The sequence below is a fragment of the Pyrus communis genome, chromosome 14, assembly GCF_041283825.1.
Source record: "Pyrus communis isolate YQ-2024b chromosome 14, ASM4128382v1, whole genome shotgun sequence".
NCBI lineage: Eukaryota > Viridiplantae > Streptophyta > Magnoliopsida > Rosales > Rosaceae > Pyrus > Pyrus communis.
In genome coordinates this window covers 22,868,623-22,886,177 of record NC_142578.1, presented here as the reverse complement: position 1 = coordinate 22,886,177, position 17,555 = coordinate 22,868,623, and the positions used below count along the sequence as shown (strand labels likewise).

General features: G+C 36.2%; 3 protein-coding genes across 5 annotated transcripts; 1 reads left to right on the top strand and 2 right to left on the bottom strand.

Annotated features, from left to right (window-relative positions):
• The first annotated feature begins 854 nt into the window (after window positions 1-854).
• LOC137712467 (IQ domain-containing protein IQM6) lies at window positions 855-4,739 on the top strand. Of its 2 annotated transcripts, none has more exons than XM_088683799.1 (9): window positions 855-1,161; window positions 1,892-2,410; window positions 2,518-2,632; window positions 2,715-2,780; window positions 2,860-2,948; window positions 3,041-3,128; window positions 3,249-3,485; window positions 3,578-3,679; window positions 3,812-4,739. In XM_088683799.1, exons 2-9 carry the CDS (start codon window positions 1,974-1,976, stop codon window positions 4,520-4,522), a joined length of 1,845 nt encoding a protein of 614 aa, XP_088539925.1. In that variant the 5' UTR covers window positions 855-1,161; window positions 1,892-1,973; the 3' UTR covers window positions 4,523-4,739. The 2 variants fall into 2 exon arrangements, with proteins under 2 accessions (XP_088539925.1, XP_088539926.1); XM_088683800.1 differs by having other exon boundaries at window positions 1,149-1,592.
• A 570-nt stretch (window positions 4,740-5,309) lies between these two features.
• On the bottom strand, window positions 5,310-7,926 carry LOC137712469 (ubiquitin-NEDD8-like protein RUB2). The gene is made up of 3 exons (XM_068451538.2): window positions 7,715-7,926; window positions 6,462-6,721; window positions 5,310-5,591 (listed from the first exon to the last, which is right to left on the bottom strand). Exons 1-3 carry the CDS (start codon window positions 7,805-7,807, stop codon window positions 5,480-5,482), a joined length of 465 nt encoding a protein of 154 aa, XP_068307639.1. The 5' UTR covers window positions 7,808-7,926; the 3' UTR covers window positions 5,310-5,479.
• A 3,638-nt stretch (window positions 7,927-11,564) lies between these two features.
• Window positions 11,565-15,356, bottom strand: LOC137713980 (disease resistance protein RGA2). 2 transcript variants are annotated; one of them, XM_088683798.1, is made up of 3 exons: window positions 14,390-15,217; window positions 12,172-14,284; window positions 11,565-11,842 (listed from the first exon to the last, which is right to left on the bottom strand). In XM_088683798.1, exons 1-2 carry the CDS (start codon window positions 15,050-15,052, stop codon window positions 12,224-12,226), a joined length of 2,724 nt encoding a protein of 907 aa, XP_088539924.1. In that variant the 5' UTR covers window positions 15,053-15,217; the 3' UTR covers window positions 11,565-11,842; window positions 12,172-12,223. The 2 variants fall into 2 exon arrangements, with proteins under 2 accessions (XP_088539924.1, XP_068309441.2); XM_068453340.2 differs by having other exon boundaries at window positions 12,172-15,356.
• Between the last annotated feature and the right edge of the window lie 2,199 nt (window positions 15,357-17,555).

The following is a 17,555-nucleotide window of genomic DNA, read 5'->3' as shown; positions in this document are numbered from 1 at the left end:
AGCTTCAACCGAAAGACCATTGTATTGAAAAATTACACGACTCCATAATCTTTATTTTATTTTTTTTTATCAATCTCTAATTCTAATCTTCCACCAGTATAGACTAAAATTCTCTTTTTTTTTGTTAATCTCTAATTCTAATCTTCCGTCAGCATAGACTAAAATTCCCTTAATATTAACAATACAATCAAAATCCACACATGCAAAATCAAATAAAAGAAATGTGGAAATTTTTAACATCCACAACTAATTGCATTACTAAACTGAGATTAGTTAGCTTTTGGTAAATGATAACTCATGTCATAACAGAATTTAGTTTTAGTTATTAATAACAAAAGGTTTCAAACCCTAAACAAGAAAGTTACTTAATTATCCTCTAAAACTTGTGGCGTGTGCACCTTTCCGTGTTTACCAAAGAAGCAGAAGGGGATGTGGTTAGCAGTGGTACACCAGTCGTCCCTATGAAATCTTGAAACTAATCTAATTAAATTACTGAAAATAGATTTGAATTTAAATGCATAGAAAAAACATATGTGCTCTAGTCAATCTAGTTACGTCAGGCGTGCTTAAACATGGACAATACTTGCATCCATCCTATGTGGTGCACCACCTTGTCAGCCCCTTATGATTAATGCATTTTCACCGTACAAATTTAATAATTGAAACCATTAATTTTCTTGATCAAATCCAATTTTGAATATGTTATTTGCCTTAAATATATCATAAGTAGGTGAGCTTTCTCATGTGGCCAATACCACGTGTGTGGACAACATACTTCAATTGTTACTGACTCCCCCCCCCTCTCTCTCTAACTCCAAGCTTTCTATATATAAAGGTTGCATTGCAAGAATAGTATGTAGCCAACGTAGAGGTGCTGTGTTAAGCCAGAAACAGAGAAGAAAAACTAGGTAAATTAAGCTCTGAATTAGCTTAATAAAATAGAAACCCTATCAACTTTCAACTTCCCACATTGCCCGCTCTCTCTTTCATCATTACCTGCCAATCCCCCCATTTGCATGCCCATTTCTTCTCTCTCTCTCTCTCTCTCTCTCTCTCTCTCTCTCTCCCCATCTTTCCGTCTCTACCCATCTTTGTTTATCCCACCTCAATCTTTGTCTTAAACCAGTGCTATCTCTCCTTTTGATTCTGTCTCTGATTAAGGTAAACACTTATTGTGTACCCTTCATTTAATCTTTTTTAGTTGTTTTTTTTTTCCCTATTTTTGTGTTTAATTTGCCTCCAATTATCAGCCTTTTGTTTTTCTGAATGTATCAAAATGTTCTCTTGAGCAATTCTTAATTTGTTTTTTGAAACTTGCAATGGGAGTGACATGGTTTAGTACTTGCATTTAAGGCATTTGAGGAATTGGTTGTTTTTGTTGGATTTAAAGCCTCCTTTTTGCTATTTGCATGGAGGTTGCAAAAACGACTATTGAGGAACAATGTTTAGATTTCTTGTAGAAAAGCAGGAATGGGGAGGACATGGATGTCTCCATCCATGTATGTATAGAATGGTAGAACTCCATTCCCAAATGTTCGAACAATAAGGGCTCATTTGGTGCTCATTGAGCTGTATAACTCGCTATATTCAAGGTATGTTGAAGGATGGAACAAGAAAGTAGAAGATTAATTACTCATAAAGGACACTTATGTTTTCTAATCGCCACAAATAGCATTATCAAAAGCGATAAGTTTCATTTATTTCTAGTCCCTTCTAATTTCGTCAAAATGAAAATCATTCGCCTCTGCCTTCACAATATCTCGAATTCTTTGAGTTATCCAATCTAATTCTGGAAACAAAATGAGCCATAATATTCCTAATTATGATGTCTTTAGTGAATACTATGAACATTTTCATAACTAATTTTGTACATTTTGTTCATTTTTTGCAGTTATAGAGACCCCATAGATCTTGTTGTTACAGATCTTGGTTATTTGTGGTATAATTTATTTATTTAAACTCCTTGGTGGTCAATGGGGTTTCCAGTATCCTGCCCACTTGCAGATTTTGATGATTTGGATAGTCATTGTGGAGCTGTTATTGTAAGTCCAGTTAGTCTCAGGAAAGAAGAAGAGAGGAAGCCATTGCAGTCATTGAGCTCCAACACCTGCTGTGATTCGGAACCAACCGCAACAATGAAGTCACCTGGTTCAGGAAATATGAACTTTGAAGAACCAATTAGCTTTAAAGAGATGGAATTAGATGCCGTTTCAGCAAACTCACCTTCCAGGGATGTGGAAAACAATGTGTCTGCTAGAGCAGAAAGCGGTATTGGAGAGAAACAGCAGACATCCGAGAACTCGTTCAAGGAGCCCAGAGACCAGGCTGCATTGAGGCTGCAGAAAGTTTATAAGAGTTTTCGCACGAGAAGACAGCTTGCGGACTGTGCAATTCTTGTGGAGCAGAGATGGTATGCATTGATTCGTGTGTGCTTGCAATTTGAAGAACCGTGCCATCCATTTTTTTATGCCTACTTCATGTGCTGTTAGATTTATATTTTGGTGGCTCACTTTGTAGGTGGAAGGTGCTCGATTTTGCTGAACTAAAGCGGAGCTCTATATCATTTTTCGACATTCAGAAACCTGAGACAGCTGTTTCTCGCTGGTCTCGGGCAAGAACTAAAGCTGCAAAGGTAAGTCTGTTTTAAAGCTGTGTGCCCATGCATTGTGTACTGCTAAGTTATGGTTCTAATTTCTGCTGCAACTCTTTTGAAGGTGGGAAAAGGTTTGTCGAAGGATAAAAAAGCACGTAAACTTGCTTTGCAGCATTGGCTTGAGGCTGTAAGTTCCGCACTTGGAGTCAATGTACTAAGTTTTCTTTACGGATTGAATTCTCACTCGTATTCCTTCCTCCTAACAGATTGATCCTCGACATCGCTATGGCCACAATCTTCACTTTTACTACGCCAGATGGCTCCATTGCGAAAGTAAAGAACCCTTCTTCTACTGGTAAGTAAATTTGGGGCATCATACAATGATTACAGCCAAGAACATTGTATAGCACCTATTTCGCGATTACGAAAGTTTATTTCTTAATGCAGGCTCGATATAGGAGACGGAAGAGAAGTAAGCCATGAAGCATGCCCTAGGTCGAAGCTTCAAACACAATGCATCAAGTATCTTGGCCCGGTGAGCCTCAACTTTCTTCATGATTTTTCGTTCATCTTCTCGGTGTTCACCAAAGTTTCAATCTAACCCTAAACTTTCATAGAGAACGAAATTACTGACAACGGTTGCTTCATTTCGCAGATCGAACGAGAGACGTACGAAATTCTAGTGCAGGGTGGGAAGTTCGTGTACAAGCAGAGTGGAAACTTTCTTGACACATCAGAACCTAAGGGCACAAAGTGGATATTTGTGCTGAGCACAACCAAGACATTGTATGTTGGACAGAAGAGCAAGGGGACGTTTCAACATTCGAGTTTCTTGGCAGGCGGAGCAACACTTTCTGCTGGAAGATTAGTAGTGGAACAAGGAATTCTTAAGGTATATAAAAGATCGATCCTTTATGTACTGCTATGACGATGTTTAACACGATACTTATCGCTTCCCTTTCATTTTTTGGTTTATATCAACAGTCAGTTTGGCCTCACAGCGGGCATTATCTCCCCACAGAAGAAAACTTTCAGGAATTTATGATGTTCCTTGTGGAACACGACGTAGATCTCACAAATGTTCAGGTATATACACCGAGCAAACTTTGACTGTTTTAGTTCGAGAAATTGCCTTCTACAATTTCGGAAGATGATTTTTTATGTAGCACTATATGATATTCACTAAAGAATAAATAAGCATTCTCTTTCAATTTACAGCAAACTCCAGCTGACGAAGAAGATGGAGGCTTCACCAAAAAGATCAGCAACATCCGAATTAGCCCACGAAAACCAAAAGAAACCGTAACAACAAAAACCAAAGGCACATGGCAAGATAGCAATGAATCAAGAAATGAGGAGTCTAATTCTGCAGAAAATCCCAACCCTATTCTGTCTAGATTACCTGAAAGATTCTGCTCAAAGATAGGCAAACTCGAAATACCACAAAGGAACGATGCGTTTGACATTTTGAAGGATGGAATACCAATCACCTGTCGCGAATATTTCATAGATTCTGCCTCTGATGATGATGGTTATGAAACAGCTGAAGAATCAATCTTAACAGAAGAAGACTTCATGGTCCCTAAACTGAACTTGTTCGAAGAAGACCAATTCGAAGAAGATGAAAAGCCAGTGCCAAAGGAGAAGATCATGCAGAGGATTGATTCACACAAGGGAATGAAGTCATACCAGTTGGCTCAGCATTTAACAAGCAGGTGGACAACGGGTGCTGGACCGCGAATTGGTTGCATGAGGGACTATCCTTTGGAGCTTCAGTCCCGGGTTCTAGAGCAAGCCAAATTTTCTCCAAGAACAACAGCAAGAAGTCCCGGGCTATTGATTCCGTCTCCTTTGAGTAGAGAGGGAACCTCCTCAAAAAGTCCCCTTGCACACCCGTCGAGGAGCAAGCGACACAACACCATAGGCTGAAGTACATTTTAGATGAAAAGATCATCTGCAAGGATTAGGAATTGTTACGCATTCTTTTTAGAACCCTTTTTTTTTTTTTTTTTTGTAGGGTTTGGACTCAACAGCTCTTCAGAAAGACATCCTTCCCAACGCCTAAAAGTGCTTCTACTTACACTGATTGATATGCAAATGCAGGCTTACAGAACCCCCTACTAAATCTACATGCTTTTAATACTAACTTGCTTCTTATAATCCTTCATAATTCCTACAATTCTGCAAATTTTTAGCCTCTGATGTCCTAAAAGAGTTGCTTGAGGTTTACCTTTCAAAGGTTTACCTCAAAAATTCTATTTGAACACACAAAGGGCTTTATTATTGCCTCCTATTCTTGAGTGTGTGATCGAGTTTGAACACACAAAGCGCTCTATTATTAGTTCCCCCAAAAAAAGAAAGGACTATTCGCTATTGGGGGAGCTTATTGTACTCAAGGGAGAATTATTGAGCGCTCTAAAATCTAGTGGACGAGTTCAATATTCATGAAAAACCAGGTTTAAATCAATTGATGTCACGGAACCAAGACAACCATGTTACTAGTAAAGGAACAAGGTTAAGGGTCTCCATACGCCTATAAATTGAAGCTTCTTTCGATATCTCTTTGGGAGAGGGAACATAGAAGCCTATAAGACTTGAAAAAGAAAATAGAATCATCACATTTCCAAATTTTCCAAAAAAATTATGTGAATAAAATCTAAAGTTCTAAACCCTAAACTAAGAATGTCAAATTCAGATAGAGAGAGAGAGAGAGAGAGAGAGGCAAATATATGTAACATAAATACTTATGTCCAGAGTAAACAACTTAAAACAGGCTTTCTGCCATGTATTTGCATTTATCAACAAATAACATGCAACTCATTTATTAAGGCATCAAGACTCGTTAATGCCTGAACAAAAGAGTTTTCCCAAACCGAAAACTAATATTTATAGGCTACCACCTCGTAGTGCAAGCACCAGATGAAGAACAGAGCCCCCTTCAATGTTGTAGTCTTTAGCTGTCTTGTCGTCCCCGAGCTGCTTGCCAGCATAGATAAGCCTACAAAAAAAAATAAAAATAAAAAATTGGCCAGTACTACATGTGAAAGAAACTAAAGAACTTAAAAAATGACCAAATATCCAAAAACGCATTAAAATGAAAAACATTTCCTGAATTGTTTAGTAAGCATACCACTCAACCTGTGCTGAAACAATATGTTAACTGGAGTGCAATGAACAGATCTAAAATAATGCGGCAGATGCTGCTTAATAAGATTATTCCCATTAGCTAAGAGCCATACAAGACTTCAAAACTAGAAAGCAATCCAATTCAAATCCAAATTTTATTTTGAAGTTTTCAGATGTATATATACAGAACAATAATTATTGGGTACTATCTGTTGTCAAAACACTAGTCGAATCCTACCAACAAACAACCAGTTCAAACAAAATGCAGAAGCAGCCAAAACATCCCAAATAGGAATAGAAACAAAAGTCAATCATAACATGACGAACCTATCATTCTGAACAATCTCACAAGATGATCAACTGTAAGTGCTATGGAACACTGAAATCAAGAACGAGAGCATTTTAAAGTGAATAGTGAACCAGCACAACTTCCAACATTGTTACAGGACAAAAAGGAGGCTAGAACGGACATTACTTGCTGCTCAATTTGAGAGCAAGAGAGCATAGATAGGACAAGGTAAAAGTAATAATTTCAGTACATCATTTTTTTTTTTTCATACATGGGAAGAAAATCAATATGTTAAATCATATATATGAGAAACAATGCATGAGAAAAAAAGAATTCAAACGATTAGTATTTGATAATATTGATGCAGATATACATAATCAATCAGAAGTAACTTGAGTTACAATAACGTATTATTTTAGTTGGATTGAATATTATAATAAGAAGAAAATATACCTTTGTTGCACTGGAGGAATTCCCTCTTTCTCCTCAACCCTTTCCTTGATCCGGTCAATGGTATCAGTTGGTTCAATATCAATCTCAATTTCTTTCCCCGTAAGAGTCTTCACCTTAATCATAGTTCCTCCTCTCAGCCTCAAAACCAGGTGAAGCGTTGACTCCTTCTGGATGTTATAATCTGCAAGAGTTCGACCATCTTCCAATTGCTTACCAGCAAAAATCAATCTCTGTTGATCAGGAGGGATGCCTTCCTTATCCTGAAAATAAACACATCTGAGTTACCATGCAATCCCATAGCAAAAAATGTAACTACCTTAATGCGCACAAACGAAACGTATTAAGGACAGAAACATCATGACTCTAACATGTGAATTGCCTTCAAAATTGTCACTGATCTGTCTATGTGACTAAGGCATTTTTCCACAATTCTGTGAAAACAAATAATTAATAATCTAAAACTTGTCATGATGAAAAGGTTCTTTGCTAGATAATAATATTTTCTTTGTAGCATCGGTAAATTAAATTTCACTGCCCTGCTCCAGTCATAATATTCTTTTTTCACTAACCCTACATAGACAATCTCATAAACGGCTTAATCATACAATTGGGATTGAAACATTTTATGAGACAAAATTAAAAGTAAAGCAACAAAAAGAAGCCTGGAAAACTGAAATTCCTTTGTACCAACCCAATACACCAATCAATGAGTAGAAATTGGGTTTTTGGTGGGGGGGGGGGGGGGGGGTGGTGGTGAAAACCAAGCACAAATAAATAAGAACTCCTCAATCCATTGGATGGAATTGATTGCCAGTCTGCCACAGAAATTAGTTTACACAGTAATTTCCCAAAAGGGCCGGCATGGCGAAAATTTCTATTGTAAATTTCCCTTCTAATAAGGATAAAGCTGGAAAAACTGAGGCAAGAGCAATAATTTTTAACCCCAAAAAAACCCAGTGCATCAGTAGCTGAAATCAGAAACCCTAACCCTAGCTATAAAATTGTTCCAACAGAGTATAGCTCCTAAATACTCCTCTTTTCACAAAACAAAATCCTAAACCTAGAAGCACATATGTATACTAATACAATCACAAATACTGATACAAAATACTAATCCAAGCAAATTACAAAATCTTAACAAACATAAACCCCAATTGACCAGAAATCCAAACGCTAAACTTATGGACGTTCCTTAATAGGGCAAATAAATATACAAGATGAAAACTGAAATTAGAGAGAGTGAGATAGAGTACCTGGATCTTGGCTTTTACGTTGTCGATGGTGTCGCTGCTCTCAACCTCGAGTGTGATGGTCTTCCCGGTTAGGGTTTTCACAAAAATCTGCATGTTTTCGATTTCGATCCACCGATAGAGAGATTGATATTTCTGACTTTAGATATCAAAGGGTGATACGAAATATTATATATTTTTTTGTGGAAAGTAAATCGGATCTCGGAAGTTTTTTTTTTTTTTTTTAAAAAAAAAAAATAAAAAATCAAGTGAATAGTATCAGAATTAATTTTTTAATATAAAAATATAATTTTTGGTTAAAATGAATAGTATCACCAGCTTTAAGTTAAAACACATTTTTTTTGTCAATAAATTCGGAAATAGGATTGGTAATGAGAAAATGTGGCCCCACGTTTGAGATTCCCCAATTCGTATTGAATGGTTCCATCTTAAAGTTAGATATCAAATAAAAGAAAGAGAAAAATGGTAAAACTTTTCGTATATTCTTTGTCATTTTATGTGTATAATATTTTATAATGTTGACACATGAATTAACGTTAAAATGTAAAGTGACAGAAATCTCAACTTTGAGAAAGTTTCATTAGCATTTCTCAACAAAAGAAAAATGTTGCAATCTTGGTTAGGCAAGTTGTTTGTGGATATTTGTAATTCATGCTAAGTACGAATCTCCAATGTCTTGTTTGTTTCGTGGATTGTTTTGAATTGGCATGAATTAAAGTAGGTGTAATCAAATTAAGATTTTAAAGGATTTAAAAGTACTTCAGACGTAGTCAATTAGGATTAAAAAAAAAAAAAAAAAAGATTTTAGAAGACTTCAAAATAATGGTGTAGTCAAGGTAGGATTTAACAGGATTTAAAAGAATGCATCTAAATCCAAGCGTCAATTAGGATTTTAAGAGCATGTCCAAGTGAAGTGTCAAATTTTAAACATTAAAATGATATTTGATGGCTTATGTGACAATTTGACATTTTGCACAATATTTTGTTCCACCCGATATGTTAAATAATAATGTCATTTAATATTTTTTTTTAATCTTTTTGTAGGGTCTAATTATTGAGACAAAGAATCAAATACTTGAAAACCACAACAATATTTATTATATATAATATTAATCTATTAAAAATTTATTTAATAAATTTGACATATGCAGCCAAATTTGACAACAAAAGGCTTTGCCTTCAATTGACTTAGTGTTATGTAGGAAATTGAAGGCTCAGTTGAAGAGAGTTTGCTGCCATTTTTATTATTGCATGTGTATGTGACAATTTTGACATCTTATTTGGAGATACTCTAAAAAGTGCAAATAGATGTGTAGATATTCAAAATGTCAAGATTTTGAAAGATTTCATTAAGTAAGAGATTTTGTAGGATTTAAGAGTGAATTTTATGCATAACAAAGGCTATAAAGGATCTCATCTCCACCCCTTGGATTTCTATTCAAGCTCTTCTCCCAAGTTGGTTTCTCTCTTCCACGACGCCCTACTTGTTCCTTTCTACGCTATGCATGGCAGCCATGGGCCATGGCTGTCGTTGATTCTACCTTCCATATTCTTTCACATCGGATGGTTCTTTTTCCACAAAAAATTGCAGTGTCTTTTGTTCACAGACAAGGTTTTGATCAGATAAATTACTTCCAAGAACGTAAATTCAGAAGATGATCTTTGTGCATGATAAAACAGGAGCATAGAGGATCATACAACTAAGAGGAAGACTAATTATAATGGTTTTACCATGCAAAATCCTATCGTTATCCGACACCAGCAAACTGGGAGTCCTTAATTTGCAAATTATTTTGCTTTCTGTGATTTACACCAGCAGCTTGCTGGTGTTTCCGCTGGAGCAATCTCAACATAGAGGTCCTTGCTTTGGCAAAATTATAACCGACCAAATCATGGTGAATTTCGAACTTGTTTTCCTTTCTTTTTTGCTATTAGATATATTTCATCTAAAAAAAAGAAACAGATCATTGAGGAATGTGAATAGGTCTTCAACAGAAAATTTTGTATTAATCAAATTCCCCATCTATGTGTTCATAATTTCGCTTTTCGTCCCTCATTACGTATGTTTTACTTGGTGGAATGGCGTAGTTGTGCCGATGGTTGAAGCTGCAATGCTCTTGTGCTCGTGGACCAACTAATGGAAGGTTATGCACTGTCATATTTTTCCTATCAATCATGACCAACTAATGAAAATTTTTAAATCGTGTATTGAAAATTCGTTGTTAGGAAACGTGTATGTTGAAGTAATTTTGGCTCAAAATTAAAATACTTCATATGAGTAATGGTTAATCTCACAAACAAAACTCCTTTCCTCACTAATGAACTAAATATTAATGGACCAAGGGCCAAGGCTGCATCATTCGAGTTAAAGCCCTAGCTCGGTTGAAATAAACCAACATGAACACAAAATTATACCTCAATTCAAATGAGAAATCCATAAAAGAACATAAAAATTCATATAAATCTATCAAAATCTATATAGGATTATAGAGTTTATTAAAATTCTTTGAAATTTGCCAGTTAAAAAAAAAAAAAAAAAAAAACTTTAAAATCATCCGAAATCCAAATTGACAACACCCCTCTAAGTATTGTAAATAATAAAAAAACATTCAATACAGTGTCAAACAATTAAGATGGAAGGCAAAAATAACACAAAGCCAAACAATTTTAATAACATCATCATTCAAGCAACATTCAAGCATTTGATGTTGGGCCATTATAGAATGGGTTGTATTCATTTGGGTTGCGATCGTCTTATAGTTTTTCTATCCATAGTCATTATACGCATGCATATGCAAAAGCGCACAGGCACGCACGCACGTATGATGTTTTTCATGTCTTCAAATTTTAGTTTTCTCCAATTTTTCTACATGCACGTGCGCGCGCGCGCGCGCTTGTTTTCATATAAGCAAGCACTCTATTATATGTTGGTAATAGATTGCCTGCTTGTTTTCATATCCTTATAGCCTTGACATGCTAAGGCCTCGTTTGGTAGCTCGGACTGTACTGACTATTTCTGTCGGATAGGATAAATAGCCACCGGATAGTACTGACTAAATTAGTCGGATGTTTGGTGCAGTATCGGACTAGTGACCGTATTATTTATATTGTGTTTGGTATTATACTAGATAGGAGGAATTAAACTTAAAAAAAAAAATTTTAAAAAAAGTGAAATCATTTTTTTGTTCCCAGATCTCTCCGCACCCCCCAAACACCCTCCCTCTCTCTCCCTTCTTCTTCCCCGACTGCAGAAGAATCCCAAATAATTGTTCCCCAGCTCTCTCCGCCACACCCCCCAAACTCCCTCCCTTTCTCTCCCATACTCTTCTTCCCCGACTAAATAATCCGGGCGTTTTGGTTGGTTTTATTAAGCGGATGTATACCGTGTTATCCTATCCGACCGATTAAATTAATCCGGCGCTTATTTAGTACGAGTGAACGCCAAACACCCGAGTCCGTATAACTAATCCTATCTGATCCTTTATCCGATCTGCCAAACAGGACAAGTAAGGTTTTAGTATTTGTTTCAAAAGTCATGGATATTTTAATAATTTCATTTTAAATTTATATCCCACTTTCACTCCCCTACTATCTACTTTTTCTCTTTATTATTTACTACTCTAAAAACTCCAGTTAAAAAAAATTAATAGTATATTTAAGTGTATTGTCATTGCGTAACTTACAAGTAGCAGATGCAAGTACAAGTAGCCACATTGGTTAGAGCAAATATGTTCTCCCTATTCATTATAGTTCATATTCTCCTTCTTCAGGGGTGTATAAATGACTTTTATCAACACTTTTTTTTGTTGCAAACGATATTACTATCTAAGCTATGCTAAAGAGAGGGGAAGGGTTTAACTCAAGGCAAAGTCAAACAAAGAGCAATCTTCTATCTAATCCACCACTTGCTGCCTATCAACAATACATGTTTTTTTTCCAACAAGATGGCGCTTTAAATATATATATATATAACATTGGTTTTTTTAGCAGGAGCTGCTGCTAATTGTGCAGCAGCCAAGCTTTGTCAGAACACAAGGTATCAAGGGTCAGAGAGGAGTTCATCTGCAAGGAGGTCTCAGATGGATACTTCAACTCGTTTGATCAATCTAAACAGAGGGCTCCGTGTTCCACCTGCACAAAATATGAATGCAGAGGCAATCAATTAGTTTATCCTGCATGTGTAAAATAAGTTTTTTGCTCCGGTAACATATCCAACACAAATAGCAAAAGCTTAGCATTCAGTCACACAAATATGCAGAAGAAGCACACAAATACCAAAAGCTTAGCATTCAGTCACACAAATATGCATACTAAGCATTCAGTCACACCACACAAATAGCAGAAGCTTAGCATTCAGTTACACAAATATGCAGACTAAGAAGAAGATGAAAAAGCACAAACAGCAAAAGTTGAGAAGATCAAATAACCAATCATCTTAGTTCAAACATAGCATCAAGTACCTTATTGTCAAGCTCAGAACAGCTCCGTGGGTTGATGGAGATGCACCAAGATTCAGTTTCCACGCCCGTCCATTGGAATTTCATCACCATCAATCACTATCTCAGGGATCCATCTGATCTTGTTCCAATCGGCACCATCTCTTCCCTTGCACCGCTCCTTTAATATGTCACTGTCCGAAATGCTCAAATGTTTGAGTGAGCGTGGTAGTCCTTCGCCTGGAATTGATAGAAGCTGAGGGCACCCGTTGATGTCTAAGGTTTCAAGAGAAGTTAGGTGGTGAAGTGAAGGTAGGGTGACCAAATTTTGGCAAGAATCAATGCAAAGCTCTGTAAGGCGAGGCATGTCAGTTTCATTGATTCCTGACCAAATTCTCAACTTCGGCATGTCACAAAATGTTAGTGTCTCCAAGGATGGAAAAGAACCTGCCAACCCACAAAACTGACGATCCACGTCTGTTAAAGCACTCATCTTTTCAATGACAAGTTCTTTAAGAACTGGAAGCTGACCAAGAGAAGGAAGTACTGTACACAATTGGCACTTCTCCAAACGAATACTTTCAAGCTTGCAGAAAGATGATTGGCCTATCCAATCTGGAAAGTTTGAACCCAAATAACCTGCTACTTGTAACCTTTTCAACCTATCATGAGGTTTAAGGCCCTCAAGAACTGCTTCTTCAACTGTTGCATCTCTGGTTCCATTGTTCCAGTGCAATCCCAAACTTTCAAGATATTGCTTCTTGTGTAGAATAGCACCCTCAGCCTCTGCAGCATCTTCCACATTCTCAAGATTTTTTATGGAAAGTGATCCACGAAGGCACATCATGTTCTTAAGCTCCTCAATTTTACATCCTCTGTCTTTTCCCACTCTAAATTCGGGCAGGGTTTCCAGAAGAGTTAATTTCCCAAGATTTTTTGGCCAGGAACTGATTTGATTGGGTCTATCAAAGTCAAGATGTCGCAACTTACTCAATTTCTTTAAGTTCTTAGGCAATTCATGGAGTTTAGAACAGTTCTTGAGCTTGAGTATCTCTAACCGACATATATCTGCTAACGACTTTGGCAATCTTCTGATAAGGGTATCATTAAGATTGAGGTATCGAAGGTGCATCAATTTTCCAATGGACTCGGGCAACTCAGTGATTTGACTACGACTCAAATTCAACACCCTTAAGCATGGCAACTTTGAAAAAAAATCATGAGGAACTTCACTAAGACTGGTTGGATCACGAGGAAGCAATATAAATGTCCTCAACTTCTTGTACCTGTGATACTGTTCCAGTGTAGATGGTTTAATATCTTGACAAAGCAGAGACAAGTGCCGTACATTTCTAGATGTGGGCAAGAAGGTTGACATGCTATCCTCCAGACGAAAGCATAAGTTGGTCGAAACCAATCTCGCCAAATCATGGTTGAAGTCATGCATTTCATATTTTCGGCCACCAGCAGCGTTTGATGAAACTTGGAAAAGAGACCCCGAGAGCAAGAAATCAAAGTACTCTCTTCCAATGCCTTCGACACTTCTTGTTTTTTGGGGTTGGATGAAGCCTTCTGCTGCCCATAGTTGGATCAAATCATCCTCTTCAAATTGAAAGTTGTGAGGGAAAATCGAACAATAAGCAAAACATCTTTTCAAATAAGCCGGCAAGTGATCATAGCTCACTTTAAGTACAGGATAGATTTGCCTCATATAATCTTCTGGAAAGTCCCAAAGCTCACAATTTAGAATGTGATCCCACTCTTTTTCTAGCTTGAGCCGCAGGGCACGTCCGATTGCTTTGGCTGCCAGCGGGAGGCCTTTACACTTCTTTGCTATCTCCAACCCAACATTCTGCAAATCTTCATATCCATCAAGATTTCCACCCAAGCTCTGTTTGATTATTTCCCAACAAGCTTCATGACCAGAGCCACCAGAAAAAGTGTGCAAATGATAATGCCGACCAGTGCTTACAACCGATGAAACAATTTTGCTTCGAGTAGTTACCACAATGTTGCTCCCTGGCGCCGCAAATTTAAAGGGCAATTTCAAGACTTCCCAGAAAGCCGAATTCTCGTTCCACATTCCATCGAGTACAAGCAAAAACTTCTTCATCCGCATTTTCTCCTGCAGTGCGACCTGAACAGCATCCAAATTCGACAACTTCAAAACCTCTTTGGTAGCAGACTCATAAATTGATTTAGTGACGGTAACCAAATCAGTGTCTAGAGAAGAAAAACACACCCACATCCTCAACTCAAACTCTCGAACGACAGCTTCATTGTTGTACACAAGTTGAGCAAGTGTTGTTTTTCCGGTCCCGCCCATACCCACAATCGGAATCACAGAAACATCCTCCCTCCGCTCCGCCAGCAGCATCTCAACCATCTCCTGCTTCTCGTTACCCCTTCCGAACACAGACAACTCGTCAACCAACGAACTAGTACGAGGATTAACATCCAAACTTTGAGGAAGTATGCGCTGCCTGTTAATTTCCGACAAGAAGAAACGCTCCATCTCTTTCACTAAACCGTCAACTCTTTTCAGCAGCCGACTGAGCTCACGCTTGTCATCCGACTTCAAACGCGACGGATCGATGTCCCTGAAATTCGGCTTTTCGAGATCGATCTTATCCAGCAGATCTTCAGCATCCAAAAGGGCATTCTTGAAATCTTCAATCAGCTCCTCGCAGGCGTTGGAGTTGGTTTGCTTGTTCTCCAAGTCTTCGACAAGAGAGTCGATTTTCTGCAGCCTTCGCGCGAGCTGCTGGAGCTTGCCGGAGACCTCATCACTCCGGCCTATCTTCTCGAAAGCGAGATCTGCAAGTTTGCAAACAACCACCTGCAAAATTGCGGATGTGATGCCGCTCGAAAATACCATAGAGAGTATAGTAAGAGTGCCCGCCATAGCAATTTGCGGACGAAAGAAAGACTAAAGGTTTTGCTTTAGCTGGCGGAGAGGAGAATGGCAATTTCGTGCTCTGGTCGCTCTGGAGACGAAGGCAAAAGTCGTTGGAGACTTGAGTCTTGGTTGTTTTATTTATTTTTTTAATACCACTGCTCACCAAGTGGTCGACATATGCGCGGCAATTGCTCATCCAACTGTTCATTCAAAATATATGCTCACAATTATATGCCGCAAAAAAGCATAAGCAAAAATTGTTGTCCACCGAATATAATGACAAACAAGATAAACTAAATACAAGGAATGCAATTTGAAGAAAAACAGCCATATTGGGAATGATGATGTAGAAACAAATATTTTGCGATTGAATATATATATATATATATATATATATATATATATTTTTTTTTTTTATTTTTTTTTTTTTAACTTATGGAAATTCACCAAAAAGTTAGTCCACTCAGTTTATAAATCTTGGATCCATCTCTAAGATCATTTCTAATGGTTGGGCTAAAAACCAAATATTTTAGCCCGAAAAATTTAGCTTTTAGTCCAGAAACAACTTTTCTGCTCCAACCGTTCTAGCCTAAAATTTTAACCCGGGATTATTAAAGCATGAACTTGGGCTTTTTTTTTTGTTAAATTAAATTTAAAAAAAAAAAAATATGTAGACTATCGTATTAAAGCATGAAGTATTGTAAAACAAACTGTTGCTACACAAATTGGATGTTACATAATTATTGGTGACCATTTGCTTAACTAGATTTAGATCTCATCCGGATCTTCACATCTTATCTGTTCATAATATATGATGCGGTTAAAAATCATTTTAATTTTTTTTAAAATTAAACGTAAATAGTATCTCATGCAAGTTGATCATACAGTATACGATCACAAAGGTGCATCTTTTGCTCTAAAGTAGTGGCGGCTTTATTCCGTGTGGGGTCTTTGTTTTTTATGTGAGGCCCATCTGTTGGTTGGTTTTGTTTGCAGCATGTGAAAGCCACATCACTTGCGTGGCTTTAGGACTAATTGGCACGAAATATACTAGCATAATGCCCCACACTTTGTGTGTAATAATTTTTTTTTATTTTATTTATTTCTAAAATGGGAAGGAGTGAAGGAGAAAAAAGAGGAATGTGGAATGTGGAATGGGAGAGAAATGTTTGTTTTTTTTATTTTTTATTGTTCAAATTAAAGGATGTTAAGATCTGGATGAGATTTTAAAAATTCAAAAGAAAAAAAAAGTTTGTATGAATTTACTTAACTATCTAATATTTTATTTTATAATAAAAAATTAAAATTTTATTTTTATTTTCTTTTAATTAACAAAGAAGATTTTATTAATATATGTAATTTAGATAAGCCATTGGATGCCCTTTTTGGTTCCCATTAAAATTAAATAAAAGGGAGAGTCGGAGAACATTTGGAAAAGGAGAGGCATAAAGAAAAAGTTGCAAACCGTGTTCCTATGCTTTCGGTGCCTTAAAAGAGGAGAAAGAAATGATCAGGATTTTTTCCTCTTCCATGTCCTTCTATTTTGTGTGGTCATGGTTAAACTACGTTAATATTTTATATTATTTTTTTTATAGAGATAATAAGACAAAAATGAATAGTAATATATTCAATTCTCGCCAAAAACAGTTTTTCTCCTCCAACTCTTCTAGCTTCTTAGTCCGAGATTATTAAATAATGAATCTAGGATAATTTTTCTCTTAAAAAAGTAACTTAAAAAAAGGGAAGTGTTATTGACACCAAAAATCTCATTTTACACTCTTTACAAGTGTATTTTTCTTTCTAAATATAGAAAATTTGGAGTGTAGAATGAGGAATTTAGAGTACCAATAACAATTCCCTAAAAAAATTATGTATACTATCCTAATTTAATTTTATGAACATTTTAATATAAAAATATATAGATTTTGATAAATATTGAAAATCAATAAACCGACACCATGATACTTGTGGAACACTATAAAAGAATATGAAACACATAACATTTTTTTTTAATTACTTTAGTTGTTGGATTTAAATTTGGACTATTAAATTTTATTTTATTTTATTTTTTATTATTTGATTTGATCAAATTAGATCTTAGTTGTTGGATTCGATGAATTTATAAATATAAAATTAAAAAAAAAAGGCTTAAATGTCAAAATGGTCAATGTGTTATAGTCATATGGCCAATTTAGTCCTCGTGTTTTCGATTGGTTAATTTAGTCCTTATATTTGTCTCTGTTAATCAATCAAGGACATTTCATTCAATATCTTTTAAAAAAATCATAAGAAAAATTATATGAAATATAATCACCATTTATCTTTACAGAAAAATGCAATTCAATGAAAAATAACACATATATGAGATACAACTTTCAATCTGAAAAATGATTAAGGTTGTGACATAGTAAAGATAGGGGGTAATGTTATGGAGGGTGTCGGGGAGTTGGGAGGAGAATAATTTTTCTTTTAATTTTTATTGTATTTCATTTTTAAATAGTTTAAATAA

Bases quoted from the DNA above. Each gene is read 5' to 3' on its own strand.
- LOC137712469 (XM_068451538.2), bottom strand. From the start codon at position 7,807: ATGCAGATTTTTGTGAAAACCCTAACCGGGAAGACCATCACACTCGAG. The intron at 6,722-7,714 runs GTACTCTATCTC...GTTTATTTTCAG, and splicing joins ACGTAAAAGCCAAGATCCAG to GATAAGGAAGGCATCCCTCC. The intron at 5,592-6,461 runs GTATATTTTCTT...TTTTTTTTGTAG, and splicing joins ATTCCTCCAGTGCAACAAAG to GCTTATCTATGCTGGCAAGC.
- LOC137713980 (XM_068453340.2), bottom strand. From the start codon at position 15,052: ATGGCGGGCACTCTTACTATACTCTCTATGGTATTTTCGAGCGGCATC.
- LOC137712467 (XM_088683799.1), top strand. From the start codon at position 1,974: ATGGGGTTTCCAGTATCCTGCCCACTTGCAGATTTTGATGATTTGGAT. The intron at 3,129-3,248 runs GTGAGCCTCAAC...TTCATTTCGCAG, and splicing joins GCATCAAGTATCTTGGCCCG to ATCGAACGAGAGACGTACGA. The intron at 3,486-3,577 runs GTATATAAAAGA...TTATATCAACAG, and splicing joins TGGAACAAGGAATTCTTAAG to TCAGTTTGGCCTCACAGCGG.